We start from the raw sequence: 23,082 nt of genomic DNA, 5'->3' as shown, positions 1-23,082 counted from the left end.
CATTACAAAATGGATTCTTAATGTTATCAAAGACTCACTGAAAATTGTAAATATACATGTGTACATGTATAATAATTTTAGTATACAATGAATGAGCTGAGTAAGTAAATATTTCAAAATCAATCGATATATACAGAGCAACCTAAAGTAGAGTCAACGTTCATGAAAATGTACATGTATCTAAATTTCAAATTATAGTGAATTTAAATATATTTTTATTTGAATATTAAATCAACCAAGGATGTGCATTTTATATGTATTTAGTGCTACACATTTATCCTGGAACAAATCAATCAATCAATCATAATTAAGCTAACTTAAGAATAAAAAGAAACACATTTGTTTTCAAAACTAAAAAAAATTCATTATCTCATGTTTTATTAAATAATGTAGCAAAACATTATCACGCCAATGAAGTTACGATTTACGGATATATAAAGAATTTGTATTCAGTAAAGTTTTAAAAGATTTACAACAACAAAAAAACGTTAAAAAAAAATAATTATTATTATTTAGCTATAGTTGATCTGTCGAAGCATGGTCTAAGCCTCTTTCAAAATTTTTAAAAATTAAATCCGTGTTCTTGTTGCCACACAAGTGCATGCTACGGGCACTTCTTCCACATCCGAGGTGTACATCTTAAAACCTTCATTGTCACATTGATTCGGAATTTCCCTCAACACTCTCCGGTAAGTCTTCACTGCTGCACAGGAGAAGTCCGGATGTGGGCGGGTCTTCGTCTGACAGTCCTTACACCTGCATCGTGCTTTCGCCATTGTTACGGGGATTCTTGTCTTATCCACGGAGAGTTCGATGTACCATGGACAGCTGGACCGGAACATCACGGGAAACGCACTGGTGTTCAACTCGGAAGGGCACGTGCTGTTGCCAAACAGTCTGGTAAATTGCTCGTGTGATTTGTCACTGATGGAGCTCCGCTGCATCTTTTTAAACTGTGGAATAATGTGGAAGGACATGTCCGATTCTCGTGGATTATATCCAAGTTGTTGTTTTATTTTCCAGTTTGAAATCTCCTTGCAAGAACTAGTTATATACATTGCGTCGCAAGGTATCAGGAAAATAAACATGTGTACCAGAATCTGAAAAATATTAAAAAAAATTATACATATTATATACCTTATGTACTTGGATTAAGAACTTAAAGCAATCTAAAGCTATTAATTCCGACTATGTTAGAGAAAACACAAATAATCTAAAAAAAAAAAAAAAAAGTTTATAAACATACTAGATATTCTATAAATCTAAACTCAAAATTTATTTACCGAGTTCTAAATACTGTCGAGCCATTACCGTTACTTTTTATCAAGTCTTACAGGGTTATTTTTGTAATGGCGCACACTCATTTATAATATTACTAAGAATTAGCAAAAATTTCATTCTTAATAAATGCACCCAGCGTTAGACAATTAAACTTACGCAAATTCTCAACATCGTTTTTTCTTCTAGTTTCAAACCATTGTACACTATCTAACAATTTATATATATACTCATGGATATTCATCTATTTATATTTTTTTTCCTTGTGCGTTATTTTATTGGTTCATAGTATCTCTACGCGGAAAGGTCAGATGAATTGATTTCCCTGCCTTAATTTTAGTCACCCTTTCTCAGTATACAATGGAAAATACGTTTTAAAAAGACACTGGGAAGTAAGAATAATCAAATAACAATCGCTTTGGGTTTCTTTATCGAAAACGTCACGATAATATTTGCTCTAATCAATATTTCGAAAGACACTCGAGTACTTCCCTGGCTAAAAGACTACCTCTTCCTATATCTTAAATGCGCTAAAAGTTGTGTAATGTAATCTATCCAAAATAGTGTTCCGCATATGCAAAATGTATACATACATGATCAAGTTGAAAGAATACACTGAATCAAACCGACCAGGTAATTTCGTCAGTTAAGGAACAGAAAAATCAAATTTTTCTAGCGTATTTAAAATGTCACATGTAGGAAGAGGTTTAGCCCTTTTGGTAGGAAAGTACCCATGCAAGTTTGATTGATTAGAGCGAATATGATCGTGAAGAGTCCGAATAACAAATGAAATACATACATGTACATATGATCAAAACTGTACATCTTGATTTATTTAACCCTATCTCTGAAAAATCATGTTACTGTTGCATTCATAAAAAAACTTATGTTAATTAATCAACTTCATACGTACAACTCATCTAGCCATGTAAGATCTGTTAAGTTTTAAATTACCATGATTAAAACTATGATCATTTAGTAAATTAAAAATCCGTGTATTTTAGCTTTAAATCATTAATGTTTTCCTATACATGTATGTCTTTAAATTATACAGAGGAGATGTACATATATGTACCAATCAGTAGTCTATCAGGGACGTATATCTAGTATTTATGTCCCTCGGGCCTGAGTCTATAAATTGCCACAACCATCCAAATACATTTTTTAAATCACCAGTCCCTGACACAGAAAAGAAAAAAAAAAGAATAATTATCTTGAGTGTTTTCACGGATCTTATTCTTATATCGATACTTGAAATTACAGACCAAGACCCATTATAAGTACTAGTTAACTAATTTTGCCTATCCGAATAGTTTCGAACATGAACTATCTACAAAAATGACAACCAACTACCTTCAAAAAAGCTTCATTAGCTTGCTGAAGTTGCTGGTAAAAATATTGTTTTTTCCTTGTCAAACTTATTATCAAATTCAATTTTTAGAATGTAAAGATAAATTATGAGAATTCTCATCGAAACGTAGAACTTTTTCACTCGTTAACAAGCAGATGACACATAATCTAAATATACTTTATCTAAATTTAGAACATTTCTCCATCTATAAAATTATTTTGCCTGACCGTTGTTTTATCAGACTGTAGTAAACTGGTGCTTTAAGCGTGTGTATGTGACCCACTATTTCATCCTCTTTCCATATTTGAAGTCGTTTGTTAAGATAATCTGATAATGATTAATTATAAGGGACACAGTGATAAGGGACAAATTATTACTTGCAGGGTGAGGGTAGTATGCATGCAAATTTCTCTATGTATTGGTGATTACTCCAGCTAGATGCAATTGAATTGCATTATCAACTGTTTCTTTTACTTATTCTTAATCGAAATGTTGTCACTTTTATGTGGTAATCGCAGTTGGGTTTTGGTAATCTGGTAGTTAAACACATGATTTTAAAACCCTTTCCAACTAAATAAAAACCAACAATTTTAAGTCTGATTAAATGATTTGATGCTCAAGTTATTTCTCAACATTTCTGTTACAGACTTGATTTAGAAGCCCAACATGGAAAAGGAGAAAATATTAGGATTTAGATCCAACATGTCTAAAGAAGACATGAGGAAAAGCTTGATGATGAAAGCGTATGAAGTTAAGTTTGATTTAAGTGGAACAGACTACATTCCTTTAGACAATATTGGGATTGGTGCATACGGAGTTGTTTGCTCTGCCGTCCATGGGAAAAGCAAAGATCGAGTGGCCATTAAAAAGATTCCCTATATCTTTGATGACAAAAGAATAGCTACCAGAACATACAGAGAAATAAAAATTTTAAAACATTTCAAACACGATAACATTATTTCCATTAGAGACATTTTAAAACCTAAAGAAACCATTGACAAATTCAGAGATGTGTATGTTGTGTTTGATTTAATGGAAAGTGATCTTCATAAGATTATATACTCCAAACAAGAGCTGACTGAGGAACATGTCCGATACTTCTTATACCAGTTGCTGAGGGGACTAAAATACATTCACTCAGCCAATGTCATCCACCGAGATCTGAAGCCAAGCAACTTACTGGTAAATGAGGACTGTCAGCTCAGGATAGGGGATTTTGGTATGTAGAAAAGTTTTATTTAATGTTTGCATGGCATTTGTACATACTTGTACTCATTAATGATCAATAGTTTACTTCCTCCTATCCATTTTTATGGATTTGTCAAACTTTGCTACAATATGTAGTAAGTATTAAATATTAAATGCATGTAAAAATGTATGTGTAGCAGGAAACCACTAAAGTCCAAAAATCAAGGCTATTCATATTTGTAAACATTATTTTGTAGGAATGGCACGAGGGGTAAACATGTCTTCAGAAGAACAGAATGCCTTCATGACTCAATATGTGGCCACAAGATGGTATAGGGCTCCAGAAATTATGTTTGCCTTAATTGAGTATGGTACAGCAGTTGACATGTGGTCAGTAGGCTGTATATTTGCGGAAATGCTGGGAAGGAAGCATTTATTCCCAGGTAATGATGCCTGACACAAATTGCCAAATACATGACAATACAGAAAACTGTCACCAGCTTTGTTTAAATGTTTGAAGGACCCATTTTTTCAATCCCCATCTTCCCTTTATCAATTAATGTTTTATGAGTTTGAATGATAACGACAGAACTTTATCAGTTTGTGTATTTTGAATTCATATGATTTTTAAAATTAGTTTTTAATGGTTTTCAATTAACAGGCAAAGACTACATTAATCAGCTTAAATTGATCATCGGAGTACTTGGATCTCCTGAACAGGATTTGTTAGATCTCTGCCAGTCTGACCTCATCAAAAAATTCATTATACGTAAGTTGCACATGCTAACCATAGTCATTAATAAGAAGGTAGAGATTTTAAAGACTATGAGTTCTAATGCTAGAACATGCAATCAAATTACAATTATTCTTTCAAGATATTCTTTGCTACTCATGAAAATTTTAAGGAAAATTTAGTGCACATTTAAACCAAACAAGGAAACATATACTCTGTACTAAAGTTTTGAGCATCTATGAGTTGACTTATGGGTCAGGTTAAAGCCTTGTGGTGGGACAATGAAAAGAATATTCTAAAACAACCATAAACTTTTCATAACTATTATATGACCAGCAGACATCTCTCATTTATTATTTTATCATGTTAAAAAAGGGGACAGCTGAAATTTCCATTAAACTATCTCATTCATGCAATTATCTTTCCAGAACTTGGGAACAAGGAGCCATTAGCCTGGTCATCGCTGTTTCCCAAAGCTAGCAAGAAAGCGCTGAGTCTTTTGAGTAAGATGCTTATCTTGGACCCAAGGAAAAGAGTCTCGGTTACTGATGCACTCAGCCACCCATATCTCAACAAGTACCATGATCCAGACGATGAACCCATCTGTGTTCCTACCTTTAACTTTGACTTTGAAAAACAGGTTTGTTATGTTTATATTGTCTTTATGACATATATTTGATACAGATGTTTTTTCATGGTAGCAACACTAAAGCATGTAGTCTTATTAAGTTTAAACAAGAAATTCTACTTCTGGGATATACCGGTAATGGTTAATCTATAGTCAACAACTTTTTTTTAGAAATTGACCACGGAAGTTCTAAGAGAGCAAATTTATAAAGAGATAATGGGCTACCATAAGCCAAGAGCCCCGTCGCTGAGTTTAAGTGCATGTTTGAAACCTGTCCCAAAAGATCCAGCGGATAAGAAGACAGACCCAAAGCAAGAAGTATCTACACCAGGACTGACCAAGGATTTCAAAGACATTCAGCTTTTCCCACCCAGTGAAATTAAAGGGGACTTTTTGAAACCAGACATCAAGCCAGCTGGTGTTGCAGTGGATACCAAGCAGATAGAAGTATCTGCAGCTGATGTTGAAATGTTCAGTGCCAAGTCCCAGGTCAAAGCAGACGAACAGGAAGGCAGTGATCAGGAGTCCAAAAAATTGGAGCAAGGTTCAAAGGAGGAGCATCATGAGACAAAGACAATCTCCTCAGATACAAAGGCTCTCATTAAAGCAGCTCTACTCAATTCAAATTTCAGGAAAAGAAGTGGTAACAGGTTTTATCTTGCTTACTTGTAAATATTAATGAGAAATACTGTGGAATCGTTTAAATTTGTGGGGAGGGGGGGGGCAATTTTTCGTGGATTGTGGGTTTTTTGCTTACTGGTATTCTTGGGGATGTAATTTCATGGATAACTCTTTCTAAATTTGTTTTCACCGAGGATATAAACAACTATATATGATAAGAGTTAAATTTGGCCCCCATAATTCACCATTTTTTAAAGTGTTTCGGGTACAATAAAATGTTATGTTATAATTTTGAAGAGTTGATATAAAATATATTTTTTCACATATTTGTTTGATTTATTTGCACTCACTTGCAGTATAAGACGTCAGAAGTGACGCTTTTACTATAATTCAATCAAAATTAGTCGAAAATTGACATTTTTCTTATCTTTTTACGAATGGGAAATATAGAGCACATGCTTGAACCAGGACTTATTAGACTTGGCTAGATACATCTCTGATTAAATTATTTTGTTGTTCAAGCATGCGCTCTATGTTTCCTGAAAGAAAAACTGCTTAAAAACAAGCTTTTTTATGCTAAAATGCAAAAATGGCGGGAAAAGGTTGTCTTTACAATGCCGTATTTCTAAATTGTGGGCACTTGAATCAAAATGAACATTAAGTTTAAACATCACATATATATCTGTACAAAGAAAACAAAGAATTACAGTAAAATAATGATATTCCTTTTAGGGGCCCATACCATATATAGTCCTTTATGTCGGAGGGCTACCCATGAATACCATCACAATTGAGCCGCCTTGAATTCTAATGATTCCACAGTATGAGACAATATTAATAGGTTGTGAATGGGTATGTAAATGTGAAATGCATTCTGGATTTTTTTTATTTTTTTGTTTTGTATATTTTTTTGGCAAGATTCATCAACTGAAGTTGATGATAAACCTAAACCAGTCACTGCAGCCCAGCGACAGAAAGAGAGAGAGGAAAAGAGGCGCAAAAAGAAGGAAAAGGCATTGGAGAGAATGAAGAAAAAAGAGAAGAAAGGTACAAACATTTTTTTTTAACCAAGAACTTAGTGTGATGAAAAATGAATGCATGTAATAGTAGTTACAAATTGTTTTATGTGTATTGTATTATTATAACAGTAACCATAACAATTGCCAAGCTAATTCAGTTCAAAAGTTTACAAGTTTAGGAATATGTTAGGAACTAATGTGATAGCTACTGAAAGTATGCAGTCATTAACTGCAGTACATGAAGGTTTGAGCAGTTTACTGCAAAGCTGTTTATAAAAAGTGTGAACTGATTCAACTTTGTTTCTATGAGTTAAAATTATACATACAAAATGTTAACATATAGGTAGATACATGTATCTGTGTCACAAGATTTTTTATATTTCTGTTTTTGGTTCATTTTTTATTCCATTTTAATAGTTGAATCTCTTTGGTTCTTTCCTCATAGTGATGTTTATTTGTCCCAACAGAACAAAAGCCAGATCAACTTTTAACTGATGAAGATAGGGAACTTCTTCAGAGGTGGGCCAAAATGCAGAAAGTCAACCCACCTTTGGCTCCAAAAGTAGAAACAAATTCACTGCAGACCAGTCCTGGTCCAAGTGCTAGCTCAGCACAGAGCAACTCTGTGCCACAGGCAACCCAGGGGATTCAAAATCCCTCACAACTCAAGTCATTCCAAGCCTCGGAGGCCACAGGAAATTCCAGTCAACAGTCAAACAGTTCTGGGAAATCTTTAATCAATGTTGACACAATGCATATGCTACAACAGAAATTGCAAGCAAGGAATTCACTGTCAAAAGATACCACCGTTACCACTGTTCCTCAGACTGCAGCAACAAATGAAGCAGTAACTTCAAATTCTAGTCTTTCAACAATCAACATGGATGGAATGAAAATGATGGGACTAAATCCTAATTTTCAAGATTTGTCTAATACTGTTGTTAGTTCTAGTCCTTCACAGACAGCCAGCACAGCTGATATGGGATTGAACAGATCAGAGGCATCCTCAAGTTTTCAAGACTTTCACCAGTCTGGGTTTTCTACTCAAGATTCACCTCAAAGAGACTACAGCAACAATAGCTCCCCAGAAAGCTATCAGTCTCATGGCTCACCTGATCCTTATAACCAAGACTCCAATTCAAGTTGTGATGCTCAAAATCCTAGGATGACCAACTTTTCAGATGCCAGTGTTTTACCAAGTCACCAACTCCCTTCGCAGCCAGTTGGAATTGCTCAACAGATGAACCCACAGTTTGATGTCAGTGCTACAAATCCTTTTGCTCTAACTAGTGGCCAGACCCGGTCATTTTCTTCACCTTTCCAGACCGAAAATGCAATGTCAAATGTGATCTCACAGACGCCTCAAGAATATTCAACTCCACCGCAATTTGGAAATATTGCAGCCATCCCTTTTACGCGAAATGTGCAAGCAACTGGTGCGTCTCCCAACCCGCAGTCTTTCTTTGATGCACGATACCAAACACAACCAAGACAACCAAATTCTTATCCAAGAGTCACAATTGATACAAGTCAGCTAGCGCAGGACCAGATATCAGTTTTAGCAGAGCAGTTTTCAAGTACTCAAGTTGGAGACAATTTTCATCCAATGTTGCCCTTGACTCCAAGGGGAACAGGTGCTGGTTATGGTGTGGGCATGGATCTAGATTCTTTGATGGATGACAGTTCCAGGTAAAAATGTTTGATCATGTACAAGTATTACTGAAACATTTGAAATAAATCTTGAAAACTTTATATGTACGGATAAATTATTCAGATGCAAACATGTAAATAAATAAGTAGAAAGAATTTTATTAGACATTCATTCATGTATGGGCTATTTTGTTTACTCTTACATGCTACAATATCATATATAACTGCATGTATTTTCATATTTTAAAAATTTTACCTATGCAAATATTTTTATCATGGATTTCAACACAAAATATCCAAACCAGTCTCTACATAAAATTTTCGAAAGAAATGAACCTGTGGTGCCTCTGTTTCAGCAGCTGTCAATACCTGTCACATCTTCCTCTATTTCAGCCTGCCCCAACAGCAGTCACCCCTCTCCTCCTCCCTGCTGACCGACTGGATGGAGGTCACCGGGTCCCTCAACATTGACATGGAGGCCCTGGAACAGGAGCTAGGACTACAGTCCCCCATGTCTCTCTCCTACAATGACCTGTCTCTGTACCAGTCCTGATCTCCAGCATTGTCTGTAGTAGATTACAGGTGTCAGCAACACATGCTTCTGATGCTGGCTCATATTGTTTGTGTGTTGTTTTTATCTATTAGCTGTTGGCAGGAACCAAAACATTATGAAATTGTTAAAAATATAAATGTTTTATTTTTGAGTGTTAGATATAGAAGACAGACTTTATGATACAGCCATCAAACAATGTTGGTGGGTTTATTAGAATAGATTTTTCCATCTTTCATCTGTTCATGTTTCTAACCATGTGTCCATTCAACATTCATTTCTTGGCCATAAATGTAACAAAAAGAAATATCAGAGGCTTAAACTTTGAACAGATGTTGCCTGTGACCTTAAGGAATGCCATAAGACTTATCTGATGTTATTCACCAAGGTCTTATCATTGATATATCGCCTGTCCTAAATATTCCATGTGTGAAATATTAGTCTTTCCTAGACAATTCTAGTTTGTTTTGTTTGTTTAAATGCTAATGCATGCTCTCTCTCTCTCTCTCTCTCTCTCTCTCTCTCTCTCTCTCTCTCCACATACAATGGAATTGGTAGTGGATATACTGATTGTTACTTTTGTACTTAGCTCATAGAGACAGAACTTTGCATTGCAGTAGATAGATTTACATTGTATGAGTTATCTGCCAGCTTAAGTTAACGATACATGATAATGACACATGGAATATTGCACACAATATGTGTCAATTCTTGAGCATACAGCGATTTAGATGTTTTTAAAACCTGCATAAACAATGAGGAAATGATATGTAGAATTTATTAAGTTTTTTAATAGGAAATAAATCATTTGTTACCAAATGTCAGCCTGAATTACCAAGTGTCAGCTACAATTTTGAGTGTCTAAAGCATAATACTAGTACAAGAAAAATTAAAACAAAAATAATGAAAACTTTTAACATGTGTTTGTTATATTTATTTAATAGGTATCTTTTAATGTACTTGTATTTGATTAGATATTCTGTTCTACATGTATTAGTGAAAGGCGATTCCAAAATCAACCTTGCATGTTTGATTCTTTTTAGAAACAAAAACTTTATTTTCGTATGACAAGTTTCGTGTGTTTAGATACATTTATTACATATTTATCCCCCATATTATGATTACATGGATTACCGTACGTGCAATTATTTTTAATACATGACTTTCTTTTACTACTTGTGGTTTTCATGTTCTTTGAAAAAAAATTGAATTGGTTTGATTTGTTATTACTGTGTCATACGGTTAGAAACAAACCGCTGGTGCACAGCCATACTAGGTGCAGTAGCACACAGATCTTTCATTATCAATAAAATGCTGATGTTTATAATTCTTACGTAGGAAACGCAAAAATCTGTTAATTGGTGCACATACTGTTGTGTTACTGTATGATAACCATCTAATTACTCTTTTTCATTGCTGGAAAAGACGTTTAATCGGTAATTCATAGCTCTATTTAAAAACTCGTATTGATGAAGTTTTATGTTGCCTTACTGTTTAAAAGCCACACCATAACAAAACATGGGTAATAAAGTAATCTTTAAGAATGAACTTTATTTAGAGTTCATTCGTTTGTACATTTCTGATCTTTTTCCCCATTTAAGCTTAGTTCGTCTGTCATGTTTAAACTACATTATTATTATGATAGTCTGTTCTTCTCCACGGTTTGAGAAAACCGCATGTGTAGACAACGATTTGTGGTTATTAGTACCAAGAGACGTCAAAGTAAAAAATAAAGAAAAAAGCGTATAAAACAAGAGAAATATCGAATCGATGATATGTGTATGGTTCCTCTTTATGTTATACGAAAAGCTTTACAATGAGTTATCAAATAAGCATAAAGAAAAGGGGGACAAAGGGAAAACCCTGTATTACTCCAAATTAACAGGTTGTTGACCAGTCTATATAAAACCCATTTTAAGAAATTTGACAGTTTGAAAACCGTTACGGAAATCATTGAGATTTTATTCTATCACAAAAATTGGATATGGAGCACTAAGAGTATGTTATACGTTAAGCATATAAGTATGAATAAGTGAGTGGATGATTAACTGACCGCGCTCCTATAAATCTGACACCGCTGTAGATGACATTCACGCTCTGCGTTGTCCTGACAGTACATTAACGCTGCCCCTTTGGTGGTTACTCTGTTGGTAAGCGGTACCACTCGGCAGAACTCTCTCAGGATGAGGGCCGTAGTGCCTTTAGTGTTGTTGTTTCTGGGATTCACTAATGGTAAAGTATATGGTACATTTATTTCCAACTGTTTTATAATTTAGATATACACTGTATTGTAAAGAGTTAGGCAAAAACGATACGATATTATAATAATCTCGATGCGATTTTCATATTTCTTTTTCAGTATATACACATGATTTATTAAGAGAGGATATCAAAATTGTATGCTATTTTGTTGTTGGCTTTAAAAATATATTTTGATTTAAATTTTAAAATTCATTTTTTTAAGAAACAAATTGACAAATACGTTTGTCTCATGAACCTGCTTTTGTCTCTCTTTTTTTTTTTAAACAAAAATAGTTATACACAATTTCCGGACAATGTTTTTTTGGTTTTTTTAAATATCTGGTTATAGTCACTAAAACAACTACGTAACGTGTAGTTCTCTTGATGGAGTGGATTTTTTTTTTTTCGTCAATTCGACTGAATATTTAGACGGGAATTTAGCTGGAGTATTCAGTGGGGGAATGTGCTGCCTTTTGATTTATCTTCCTCGTGCATAAATCATCATCGCCATATGATATGATTTGGCAATATTTATCAGAAATCAGCCATACGAGGGTGATTATTTTCGTACAATATTGGACATAAATCTGTAACGAAGAGTCGTTGAGGCGGAACGGCTCTGACGGCCCAGTGTCCGTTTTATGACTTGAGATGTCAATACTGATTGTTGACCAAACTTTGAATCGTGCATCAAGTATAACGTTTGGCAATTAGATTAACAAATAGTGGCTGTATTCAGTTTCACCACAAAAGTAATTATTCGGGACTGTAAAGTGCTGATTTTGTAGAACAAAGAGACACATCTCATAGCTGAATCAAAACGATGCATTGAATTGCATAATGATTTGATAAAACACAAATTTATCAGTTATGAACGGCCTGAATTTTTCAGATATAGTTATCAATTTGTATAGTTAATTGTATCATGATTATGCTCTACGGGTAAAATTAGTTGAACTCGGATTTATTTGAGTGTATGGTAAAAATGATTAATGTTATGAAAAAAAAAAAAACTAAACATAAATGGACACCAAATGCAAATGTCATAGACTTCAATTCATTTTTTATTTACAATACTCTTAAAATTCCTGTTTCTTAGAACAAAAAAATTATATGTCATTCCTTTCTACATTTCCTTCCTAAGTTTCATTTTTTTTTTACTATGTATATGGAAGAAAAATTATCATATTTTTTTACGTTTTGGGGCGCGGGTTTAGATAAGAAAAATTCTTAAGCTTAAATGATTATAATTTAAACCCTGGTTTAAGCTTATTTAAAATTACAATTCTTAAAGGAAAAATATACAATTACTATATATTTTTAAATTACATTTAATTTCCCATCACTCTGAATACCTCGTACGTAGAAGGATGTTTTTATAAAATGTGTGAAATTTTCATATATTTAAATCCTTTGTGCAATATAAAAAAATAAACGTCCGCGTTGTCTGCTGTTTTATTGGTACACGTGTGACGTATAATAAAAACACCTATCCATTTTAAAATAAAAGCTCGATTCTTAATAAAGATATTTGGTTATTTTTGGTTGGATTTATAAAACGTGTAATTATATTTTAGATGTGCGACGTAAGCCTTTTCGTCATTAAAAAACGCCACCTCCAAAAATAGTTATTAAACAAACTTCTTCATTTGCCGAAAGCCCATTTTCACGGTACATACAGGTCACACTTTTTGAGGTGAGGGGAACTAGACTTGTAATGATTTTCCCACGATATTTATTTCAGGCCTCTTTTGCGATATATTGCAATGCCATTTGCTCGATTTGATCGATTTTGTCCTATCAAAGAACAAAAAAAAAAAAAAAAAAAAAAAAAAACTACCGTGAATTTTCAGAAAGGGGGGGGGCACATTCATCGTCACCCGAATTTTCTCCTACTCAGTGTTCATCTTCTTGAAACTAATAAGATTCGTCAAAGGTAGAACATTAAATAGATGTAAACATTGATATATGAAGAAAAAAATAGACAAGTAAATGGTCATGTTGATCCTCGTTATAATTCGTTTTTGTAATCCTAACGAGGGGTTGGGTTCACAGACACATGACGTAATATCTATTTTTCTCATAGTAAATCAAAAAATATATTCCCATTCACTTATAATACACAAGTCTGTATTATTAGGTAGACGGTATGTATTTTTTATAATAAGAAAAATATACAATGTTAAGTGCCCGTGGCTGGGTTTGACCAGGAACACCATATGTACATGTATGTAAGGAACATCATATGCAGAAATGTAAGGAAAAAAATCAGCTAGGTAATATCAGCTACTCTGTGCTTTTAAAGAAAATTTCCGTTTTTCTTTCTTTCAGTACTTGGTTATGGAAAAGGTGTAAGAAAGAGAAAAAATCCTTATCGTATGTGACATGTTTTCCTACAGTAGGTTTACTTTGATAGAAATGCCTAGAATCGGTTATTAATTAATAATCAGCCATTCGGATAGAACAAAAAAGTCTATGCTTTTGCGGTAGTTTTTAGTAGTTTTTCAATTATATGGTGTACGCGTAATATGTGTAAAATTACAGTATTATTGTACAGACTGAATGTAAATGATATTGTATTAGTAGCAGGGCAATAAGTAGTCTGCATGATTAAAATGTTTTTATCACATATTATTTTATATCTCAAACAATTTTAAGTGTACATGTATTGTTGTACTAATACATATATTTGTGTATACAGTGTTTACCAAAAGTATTAGTTATATTACAGGAATCTTTCTGAAAAATAAAAACTTCTATCAATAAAAACAAACAAGCTAATTCACTTAGTAATTTCCGGAAGAAAAAAATTATTAATGACAGTTTTTACAGGTGAGGTTGATTGAGGAATATGGAGGTATATAGGTTCAAAAAATTGCAGAAAGAAAATAAGCGAGTTAACCTTAGTATTTTTTTCACTAACAATTGAGTAAAACATAACTGAACCAAAAATTGATGGGGAGAAATCCACTTAAAAATAAATTAAAGTAGTATTATTTAAAGTAGTGAAAATGAATATCTTTGTACATTAAAAAAAACCTTAACATTCTATTGTTCTTCTGTACAGCGGGGTATGCTCCAGTTGGATTTGTTCAGCCTCCATTTATCCCTTTCCCACAAACAACGGTCACTAAACTGGATCCTATCCACGTCCAGACGACAGTGAGGTTTCCCAATGGATTCACCAGGGTCTTTTATCCGAACAAAGGTCCGGGCTTTCCATTCTTCGGGGGGCATCCACCCATCATGCCTGCTCCTGTTTTCCCTGTCGCAACCGACCTAATTAGACCCGCTCCAATCCAGACTGTGATTCCTGTGGAACCTAAAGTCAAACCGGAACCAGTGCCGGTTAAACCAATCATAGAAAAACCGGAAACACTCAAACCAGTTGAAAAAGTCGGAAAACCAGGTACTCTCTCTCCACTACAGATTTGTTCTTTTCTTATTGGGGTTTTTTAATACAAGGGCAAATCCATCCTGGAAATGTTTAAGTCTTCAGTTTTTATAATTACAGTTTTTCTTAATAGTAATCTAAAATACATGATCGGAGCATGCTCGGATAAGATAGAAGACCGCGATTTCAAAATAGACAAACTTTGCGTTCAGTTGTTCGTAATAGATTCCCTGATTATGGGTTATTTCTGTAGTCGCGCAACAAAAGTTGACTTTATGGTGGATTTATTTTTTGTATATTGCATAGATTACACATATTGAGTAAGACATATTATGTAAAATAATTCAAGAAACAAAGCGATGACATTTCTGTTAGTAATTAGAAGTGGAAGTCTGCCAATGTTTCAAACTCAATTTTTTTAAATATAAAATGCGATTAATACCAGCTGATGCTTCTATTCGATTTATTTTCCACTTATTTTCTATTTCAGTATATGGCGGAACATTCGTTGTAAATATCGATAGGACCAAAGATTTCCGCCCCGAACCGAGTGTTCAGCATATCCACAGTTTTGAGAGAATACGACTTCCATTACCCCCCTCTCCCCCACAACCACAAATCCCACCCCCGCAAATATGGCGGACCGAGGTCCCACGACCTGTTGTCCAACGACAGAACAACTTCTTTAGAGATAACTTTCAATTTGATTCAAGAACATTTGAGAGAAGATTCAATATAGGTAGGTTAATACAAAATTAGAATATGTCAATGATTACCAGATTTTAAGTAGAGGCATAGTATAGTTAATGTTTTGCAAAACCTATTTGTTCATAAATTTTCACATACATGTAGTTTTAATCTCATGATTTTATTGTTTTGGATTGTTTAGGCAACCTTTAAACTGCAATGAATTCCATTAAAAAGATATCTGAGTAAACTTTTAACGATGAACGTTATAGAAGTTTTCTATTTTGATTAAAATATTGATATTATACCGTTTGTCTCCATTCTTTCAAACCCTTTCAAAGTTTTTAGTTTTATTTGAATTTGGGAAAACCTTTTCCGGGCTTGTAAATATATTTTACAACTGTTAACACTAATCCATTTTTTTAACTTTGTATTTCGTTCAATAGTCAAAACAAAACAAAATATATGCGTTTACATATTTTTATATTATAGAGAATTTAATAGAATAGAATAGACCGGACTCTTTTTAAGTATTGGTAAAAGGAATGATATTTTTTTTGGTCATCAATTTAGATGGATAAAACACAATCATTATGTCTATTAATATCAATTTTCTATAGAAAAAAACGCCATCAAAGGATCACTGTTTGCAAGATCATCGAATTGCATACGATTACAAAATTAAGTAAGACATATTATGTAAAAGTAGAAAGGTGGAAATAGTTGGTTGCCAAGGATATCTGTGGCCATGGAAACAGATTGAAGATGGAACAATCTTCCTAACTCAAGTTTTATAGTAAATTCATTCAGATCACATAAGTTACTGATGGTTAAATTTAAATTCGTTGTATTGTCTATTCTAAAATTAAAAAAAATATATGGTTAGCAAAACACAAAATTTATGCTATCGTTACCTTTGAAAATTTTCAAAATTATATTTTTTTTTTCGATTTTATTAGCTGAATTGGACTGATGTTAAAAAGTTTACACCCTTTTTTATAAAGAAAATATCATAAATGGAAAGTTGAAAAAAGGGAAGAATAAATAGTTAGAGTAGGATTCAGCAAATTTTTCTAGATTCATTTGCAATTTATCTTTGACTAAAAAATATTTTGTATATAATAATAAAATTGTTTAGATTTCTAAATCTTTATTAAAATCTGAAACACTGCAAGTTTTGTTAAAATAAAACTTTAAAATTCATTAATTAAAAATATCTTTTAACCGTTATCGATAATTTTTTTTATCAATTTTAAAGTTTTCATGTGTAACATCATTAACGATTTAATCAAACCTTTTTCTATGTGTTCACTTCTGTTTTGGTAATAAATGAGTTATACCTGTTAACAGTACCTAGAGTAGATCGCCAAGAACCTGTACAGGACTTCAGACCACCAATGCCTCAGCCCATCCGACCAGGTAGTTTAAGCTTTCACAACCATTTCTAATGAAGTAATATTACGGTATCAAATAACCTCATTAATCATTAATTTGTAGGTAACCAATTCCAAACTTTAACATTGTTTTAAATATAATTTATGTACTTAAATGGCGAACTGTTTTCCCTAGTAATTTTCTTAGCTAGGAGTTTCTACAACAAATCAATTAAAAGAAAGAAATAAAGATTATTCCGGCGTCCCTTAGACCTTTTGCCTTTTAATTTAAAAGGCTGACAAAAACTGCTGTAAAATTCTATTTTTTAAGAATCAAGGACAAAATATCACCCACAATAATTTGAAATCGGGGCATTTGACCATTTACAGTACATCAGTATCACAATCCAAATCGTGGACATTAGCAACACAATTATTTTATTTCTAAATATAACAAATATTTTTTTTAGGTTTAATCTGTTCTTTAACTGCTATTTTTATGATTTTTTTTATGAAACATCTTTAAACAGTTCCACAAATAGATCGCCAAGAACCTGTAAAGGACTTTAGACCACCTATGCCTCAGCCCATCTTTCCAGGTACATGTAGTTTACAAGTTTTTTGACGATTGCTTAGTTGTTAACTGATTATTAATAACTAGCTCAACGGCATTAATTATGCAAATGTACACTACCATGACTAATTGTAATCTTTCTTTTTATTGTTAATAGAGGTATTTGCTACTAATAGTTATATAATTCTACCAGTACTCAGTACTAGTATTTAACAAGGTTTTAGCATTTAAATAAATGTCATATATTAAGTTTGGTTTGTATGGTTCTTCAGTATAAATATTCATCATAATTTATACAAAGAAAAGTTGCCCCACATCCCACGTACAGATCGAGTTTATAACATGAATTCGTTATGCTACTATTCTCTTCGTGAGAATAGAATACTGGAAACTTGAATTTTTTTTTCTTAGGGGAACTTGTGCACGATCTTTTTTTTTTAATTTCAATTAACATGCAGATAACAGAATCATAACGTTAAAATATTTTTTTATAGTTAGATAGTTGCCTGTGTAATAATAATTATCATACTATAAAAAGAAACTGTTTAACATGAGTGCCAATAATGGAAAAAGGTAAGGCATTTAATTCTAATATTAGGGTCAACAAATTGAAGTGTTAATGGTGGTAAGCTTAATATTCAACCGATATGAATAACTGTATTTTTTTACTCGTCTGTCATACAACATTTATTCTTGTTCATGTAGAATGAGACTATTTTGGAAATATCTAAAACGGAGTATTTAAAGCAATATGATCTGTATTTTTTAGAATTTTATTGTTAAATCATGTACAAATACAAAATCAAGTGTGGAAGAGTAGAAGTACTTAAATAAATCAAGCTAATATTTTTTTAAAACAAATGTGTACAACTTTTTCAACAGATCAGTATCTAAGTGTTCACATTTGTTGAGTATTTTTCCTCATTCACTTTGTGCAGGCCAAAGAAATTGCTTGGCATTCCATTACACTGTGGTATTTGTCACCCAATGTGTTTTTAGCACACAATAAAGTTTCTAAAGCCACTTTCTACGTTATTCCATTTTCAAGTTTCAATTGGTTCTAAATTTTGTAAAAATGACTCTTAGATCGTTTGGATGTTCTCTTTTGTCCAACGCTTTTCTTTAAAATTCTGTAATTCAAGCATTTGGGTGAATTCTCTTCATTTCTGAACCAATCTTAGTCAGATTTTAGCCAATTTATACTATAAATGCTATGAATGACCAAGACATAAGAATTATCACATGAGTTAAGTAAATCTGTAATAAGATTTAGATTTTAAATTTTGTTAGAGGAAATATATAAGATTTAAGATTTAAATTATTAAATTTTGTTAGAGGAAATATTTTTCTAAAAAGGAATAAATTTTCCATCGGGGCTGAGATAGCTTTTCCCACAAAAATATGACTTACAACAGTTTATAAACCATGATTTTTTTTAAAGTAAACTACAATTTCACGATAGAAAAAATTATTAAAGTTAAAAGTTAAAAATTGCAGCTCATATTGTTTAATATCATCGTCCATCTGTCGAGTTTTGATTACCACTATAAAATAATCTTATGCATATTATTAATGCATGTTTATTATGACAATTGAAATAGACGCTCATGTATTATGATATCCGAAAGATACCATCACAAATTTGGGGTGCACTGGTAGAAACTAATAGTGTTTACGACTTTGCACTGGAAGACCTCAGATAAACTATATTACAGAGTGTTGCCCATGTTTTAGAGATTTTGCCGAGAACGACAGGCCTTGATCAGACGCCCATCAGAATTAATAGAATTGAAATTGTGCTTCAACGTGTGCCCCCACAGCCTGGTAATAAAAAAGGAAACTACATTGTAGTTTTGAAGTCTTTTGATAATACTTTCGACAGTCTTTTTGATTTCATAATGTGAGGCATATCACATTTTTATGATTCCAATTTAATATTAATAATTGAACATGTGAAAAAATGATAGCGTTGTTTTAGTGTCAGTTACTAATAGTAACAGTTTGTAGTTATAGAAATCACTATACTTGTAACAGTATCTATATATTAACTTTAACAATTAACATTTCCATGTAATTTTTATTCATCCGTTTCATCATTTTTATACGTAACAATACTCGTTAATTCGTTATCCTTAATGAATATAACTTTGTGTCATAGTTGATAATGTTGAACCAGTGATACAGATTCAGACGTCACATCCGGTTGTCCCGGTAATGCCCCCAGAACCGGTGTCCCCACCAATTCTTCCACCGGAACCGATAGCGGAAATAAACCAAGGACCGATAATTCCACCGGAAGGTGCGTATAATCTCATTTACTTATCTATATTTTGAAACTATAATGAACAAAAATGTTATTGGTTTTTGTATGTAATGTTGAATAAAAGCAGAGGTAAAGACAATCGAAGTAATCTGCAAAATTAACTGTTTAAATGACTAAGATTTCATATTTATCATATCACAACGGCTTTATCACATAAAAACGGACCCCATGTACACTGTACCGGTGTATGTATATTATATATTGACATTTATTACTACTTTTTAAACAGACGTATATTTACGTATTTATTTACGATTAAATAGAAATAAAGATGGTTCCAGCAATGATTGCTTGATTCATAACTTTTTCTGGAATTAAACGTTTTTGAATTGGGCACTAGTATCTTAATACTTAAAGTGAATCATTTATTGACAGACGTGGTAAAAAAAAGATAGATGTAATCAAAATCGACCATTACGCCGTATGTTAACAAAAAAAATACTTATATATTCATATATTGAACAGGCCCTACACGAGGAGATGTTCCAAATATTGGAATTATATCCCCAATCCCGGGCGACCAAGGAAATGTTCTGATGGATTTTAAGGAGGCTAATGCTGCTTCCAATAAACTCGACATGATCCGAAACGAATTTACTGAAATAGGGGGTGGAGTTAATGCCATGAGAATAAACACAGACAAGAAAGCAGGTCAATTAGTAGGAGGTCCTGGGCCTGCAGTTGACATTGGCCCTGGACCGGGCCCCGACCCTTTAGTTGATTTAGGCATGAATAGTGGTTTTGTTTCTGGTGCAAATATGCAAGCTGACAATTCTCTATTTTCGAATGATTTTTCCATGAGCCATTCCAATTTTGCTGCCGGTGATCACCTTATCGGAGGAGGCAATGGGTTTGATCATGTAGACAGCATAAATATTAATATTGACCCAAGCCTCGGTCTCGACTTTGGCCCCCAGAATGGTCCATTATTAGGGCCCCCCGATATGGACCCCCAGTTCAACTCAAAAGATCTAATGGCTCAGGCAGAAATAGAAAACAACCTCGCTTTTAACAACCAAAAGGGATCGAATTTTGAAGCAACATCCAATTTTGTTAAACCTGCTCCAATATCTATGGCCGAGGCCTCTTTCGACAACTCAGCCTTTTCATCAAAGTCATCCAAGGATTTTTCTGCCAGCGCAGGTCACAAAGATGAAAATCGTGTTATAAGAAGAACGACAACTGTCAGAAAAATCAGACGGACGCTGATATGAGTGTTACTATCTTGAATAAAGGAAAATAATTAGTAATTCTGAATTCAGACAAAATATATTGTACATTAACAATATCAGGAAAAACCTGTGTCATCTTCTCCTTTGCCTTTATAATCTCTGTGATAAATGGTATTTCTAAAAAGATCCCTGAATAAAATTGTGTAAAGAAAAATTTAAAAATGCACTTTTTATGTAATATTTCATTAAGAGGACAGGACGGTCATGACCATTTTAGGACTATATTGACCTCCTCGAGAAGAAGAGTCTTTGTATTAGTCTATAGATAAAAGCAAATATTCATTATTTTAACTAAAAGAATTTAAAGTTTGAAATTATCTAATGGGTGTTTGTTGACCACCCAACATATTAAATTATCTTTAACAAGTTCGCTCATATTGAAAAACAAATGACGTAACGACGAACTCCAATTCTCAGGTATGCTCGACAAATATGAAAATTGCAAGTTTGTGTCATAGATTCAAATTTGATAGAGGAAATCAGGCTTGGGGCGAATTACATTGTAAAGTAATGCATTACATTACCATTACTTCATGAATTTGGGCATTAAATTACCATTACCATCAGGAAATATACGAAGTAACCAAATATTGTTCTCATTTTACTCCTAACTTTATCATGTTGTAAGCTTATTGAAAATTTGTGTATCCATTAAAAATATGTTTGTGCTGAGGTTTTTTGTCTCGAATTGCCGATGAGCCTTTTTACTAAAATCTCCTTTTTATTATGATTATTTCCATTGCAATTTATCTGGGTAGATATAATAACAACTTTGTAACACTTGAATACCACAGTAAAAACATCTTTCAATTTCAATTTATGTTTTCGATATAAAGAACAAACATCATCTTCAGCTATAGTACAAAACTTTCAAATGTATCGAACTGAGGATAGGAGAACCAGAAATTATTTGTTTGATTTATAAGGATCTGTAATGTACGTCAAACTCAGCATTCCATTCCTGATTCTTATTATAGTGGCCGCTATTTTTGTCATTACAAACATGTTCTAACTTACCTCTCAGAATCACATTAAAAACACCGGTAAATAAATGATAAAAGCAAGAATTTTTAAAAAATGGAAGTTCATGGGGGGTTGGCAATTGCTCGATACGCTTGGGTTGTTTAACCGAATAAAGAAGTTGCATGTAAGAAGTTCCGCATGGAAACGTGACCTTGAATGTATACAAATACAGGAATTAAGTTTATAATAGTGACATAACTAGATATCCTAGTTGCTTGCGAGTACTTATGACAAATTAGAAGCTGGTAATCGTTAATCAGGATGTTGCAATAAACCGGATTCTATCATAATTTGTCAAGTTGGTTTAGGTTCCGTATACTAGTATTACACACTCAGGAATCAATGAGCCTATTTTCCATGTACAGCTAGTTTGCAAAAATTGTACCGTAATTGTACTGAAAATGTCTACTCCAGAAACCCTACCCTTTTTTCCAAACATATTGATGGCGAATTAGATAAGTTAGATCCCTAAAGAAGGGTGGATAAGAAACAGAAAAATAAAAAATATCAACTAATCTGCTATATATTTTAAAAACCATGTTAAAAGTATTTAATGAAAATAGAACACATTTCGATAATCAAATGCTTGGAGAGATGTCGCACTGCAGGTGCAGATTTCAGAAAAATGATAGAAGTCAGTGCATTTGTGGGCAAAGTACTAGTATGATACGATGTATAACGATGGTTTCAACCAGATGTTATATGTTCGTAATGATATAAGGTTTTTTTACTTGATGGTTCGGTACTTTCGATTTTTTTTTAGATTTTATTCCCTTCGTGGTTTTTTTTTAAATATTTAAACTAACTATAGTTGGAAAGTTTGCTCTTGTTTGGTTTTGTAATGCAGGAAAGCAGTTAACGTTTATTTAAAATAATCAAAACTTAGAAGTGCTAGTTAAAATTTTCTCCAAAATAAAGCAAAATCTAGATAGGGGGTCAGTACTAGTATTCCGCCCCGACCCCTGAAACTCAGACTTATTAAGGATCCGCGCCAGCCACCTTATGACAAACATACTCGTATGAAGATGATTTTGCACAAATAGTAAAGAAGGTGTTGCAGCTCCTATGCTATTTTTCCTAAAGGATTTGCAGGTAAAATGAGGAAAAAAATCACAGTAACAAAATTTATCGTAACACCTTTTTGCATGCAGCGTTGTATGCAGCGTTGTACATAAAACAGTGCAAAACTTTATCTGGAAAGTTTGTACTAACTTTTG

The 23,082-nt window shown here is 33.0% G+C and overlaps 3 protein-coding genes across 9 annotated transcripts; 2 read left to right on the top strand and 1 right to left on the bottom strand.

Moving 5' to 3' along the window:
* Positions 1–198: 198 nt before the first annotated feature.
* LOC105318790 (interleukin 17-like protein) lies at positions 199–1,500 on the bottom strand. The gene is made up of 2 exons (XM_011416071.4): positions 1,438–1,500; positions 199–1,100 (listed from the first exon to the last, which is right to left on the bottom strand). The coding sequence occupies exons 1-2, from the start codon at positions 1,450–1,452 to the stop codon at positions 570–572; spliced, it is 546 nt and encodes a 181-aa protein (XP_011414373.3). The 5' UTR covers positions 1,453–1,500; the 3' UTR covers positions 199–569.
* Positions 1,501–2,585: 1,085 nt separating this feature from the next.
* Positions 2,586–9,555, top strand: LOC105318778 (mitogen-activated protein kinase 7). Of its 3 annotated transcripts, none has more exons than XM_034443025.2 (9): positions 2,586–2,667; positions 3,276–3,848; positions 4,075–4,260; positions 4,479–4,586; positions 4,979–5,190; positions 5,350–5,821; positions 6,718–6,846; positions 7,286–8,507; positions 8,862–9,555. In XM_034443025.2, exons 2-9 carry the CDS (start codon positions 3,296–3,298, stop codon positions 9,019–9,021), a joined length of 3,042 nt encoding a protein of 1,013 aa, XP_034298916.2. In that variant the 5' UTR covers positions 2,586–2,667; positions 3,276–3,295; the 3' UTR covers positions 9,022–9,555. The 3 variants fall into 3 exon arrangements, with proteins under 3 accessions (XP_034298916.2, XP_034298918.2, XP_034298917.2); XM_034443027.2 differs by lacking the exon at positions 2,586–2,667 and adding an exon at positions 2,827–2,899; XM_034443026.2 differs by lacking the exon at positions 2,586–2,667 and adding an exon at positions 2,865–3,013.
* A 1,536-nt stretch (positions 9,556–11,091) lies between these two features.
* Positions 11,092–21,509, top strand: LOC105319259 (serine/threonine-protein kinase WNK2). Of its 5 annotated transcripts, XM_034443028.2 has the most exons (9): positions 11,129–11,250; positions 13,591–13,635; positions 14,327–14,668; positions 15,144–15,392; positions 16,691–16,759; positions 17,244–17,312; positions 19,022–19,111; positions 19,446–19,586; positions 20,076–21,509. In XM_034443028.2, exons 1-9 carry the CDS (start codon positions 11,202–11,204, stop codon positions 20,822–20,824), a joined length of 1,803 nt encoding a protein of 600 aa, XP_034298919.2. In that variant the 5' UTR covers positions 11,129–11,201; the 3' UTR covers positions 20,825–21,509. The 5 variants fall into 5 exon arrangements, with proteins under 5 accessions (XP_034298920.2, XP_034298919.2, XP_034298922.2 ...); XM_034443029.2 differs by lacking the exon at positions 13,591–13,635 and having other exon boundaries at positions 11,092–11,250; positions 20,076–21,493; XM_034443030.2 differs by lacking the exon at positions 19,022–19,111 and having other exon boundaries at positions 11,134–11,250; positions 20,076–21,485.
* Positions 21,510–23,082: the final 1,573 nt, after the last annotated feature.

Source organism: Magallana gigas, chromosome 3 (genome assembly GCF_963853765.1).
Source record: "Magallana gigas chromosome 3, xbMagGiga1.1, whole genome shotgun sequence".
Lineage (NCBI taxonomy): Eukaryota > Metazoa > Mollusca > Bivalvia > Ostreida > Ostreidae > Magallana > Magallana gigas.
Note: the sequence above shows the minus strand (reverse complement) of the source record. Positions and strands in the feature narration are given on the sequence as shown.

What these genes read in the sequence shown, in the direction of transcription:
- LOC105318778 (XM_034443025.2), top strand. Translation starts at nt 3,296, where the DNA reads ATGGAAAAGGAGAAAATATTAGGATTTAGATCCAACATGTCTAAAGAA. An exon ending in GCTCAGGATAGGGGATTTTG is followed by an intron (nt 3,849 to 4,074) that starts GTATGTAGAAAA and finishes ATTATTTTGTAG; the next exon opens with GAATGGCACGAGGGGTAAAC. An exon ending in ACTTTGACTTTGAAAAACAG is followed by an intron (nt 5,191 to 5,349) that starts GTTTGTTATGTT and finishes ACTTTTTTTTAG; the next exon opens with AAATTGACCACGGAAGTTCT.
- LOC105319259 (XM_034443028.2), top strand. Translation starts at nt 11,202, where the DNA reads ATGAGGGCCGTAGTGCCTTTAGTGTTGTTGTTTCTGGGATTCACTAAT. An exon ending in TGAAAAAGTCGGAAAACCAG is followed by an intron (nt 14,669 to 15,143) that starts GTACTCTCTCTC and finishes TTTCTATTTCAG; the next exon opens with TATATGGCGGAACATTCGTT. An exon ending in TGAGAGAAGATTCAATATAG is followed by an intron (nt 15,393 to 16,690) that starts GTAGGTTAATAC and finishes ACCTGTTAACAG; the next exon opens with TACCTAGAGTAGATCGCCAA.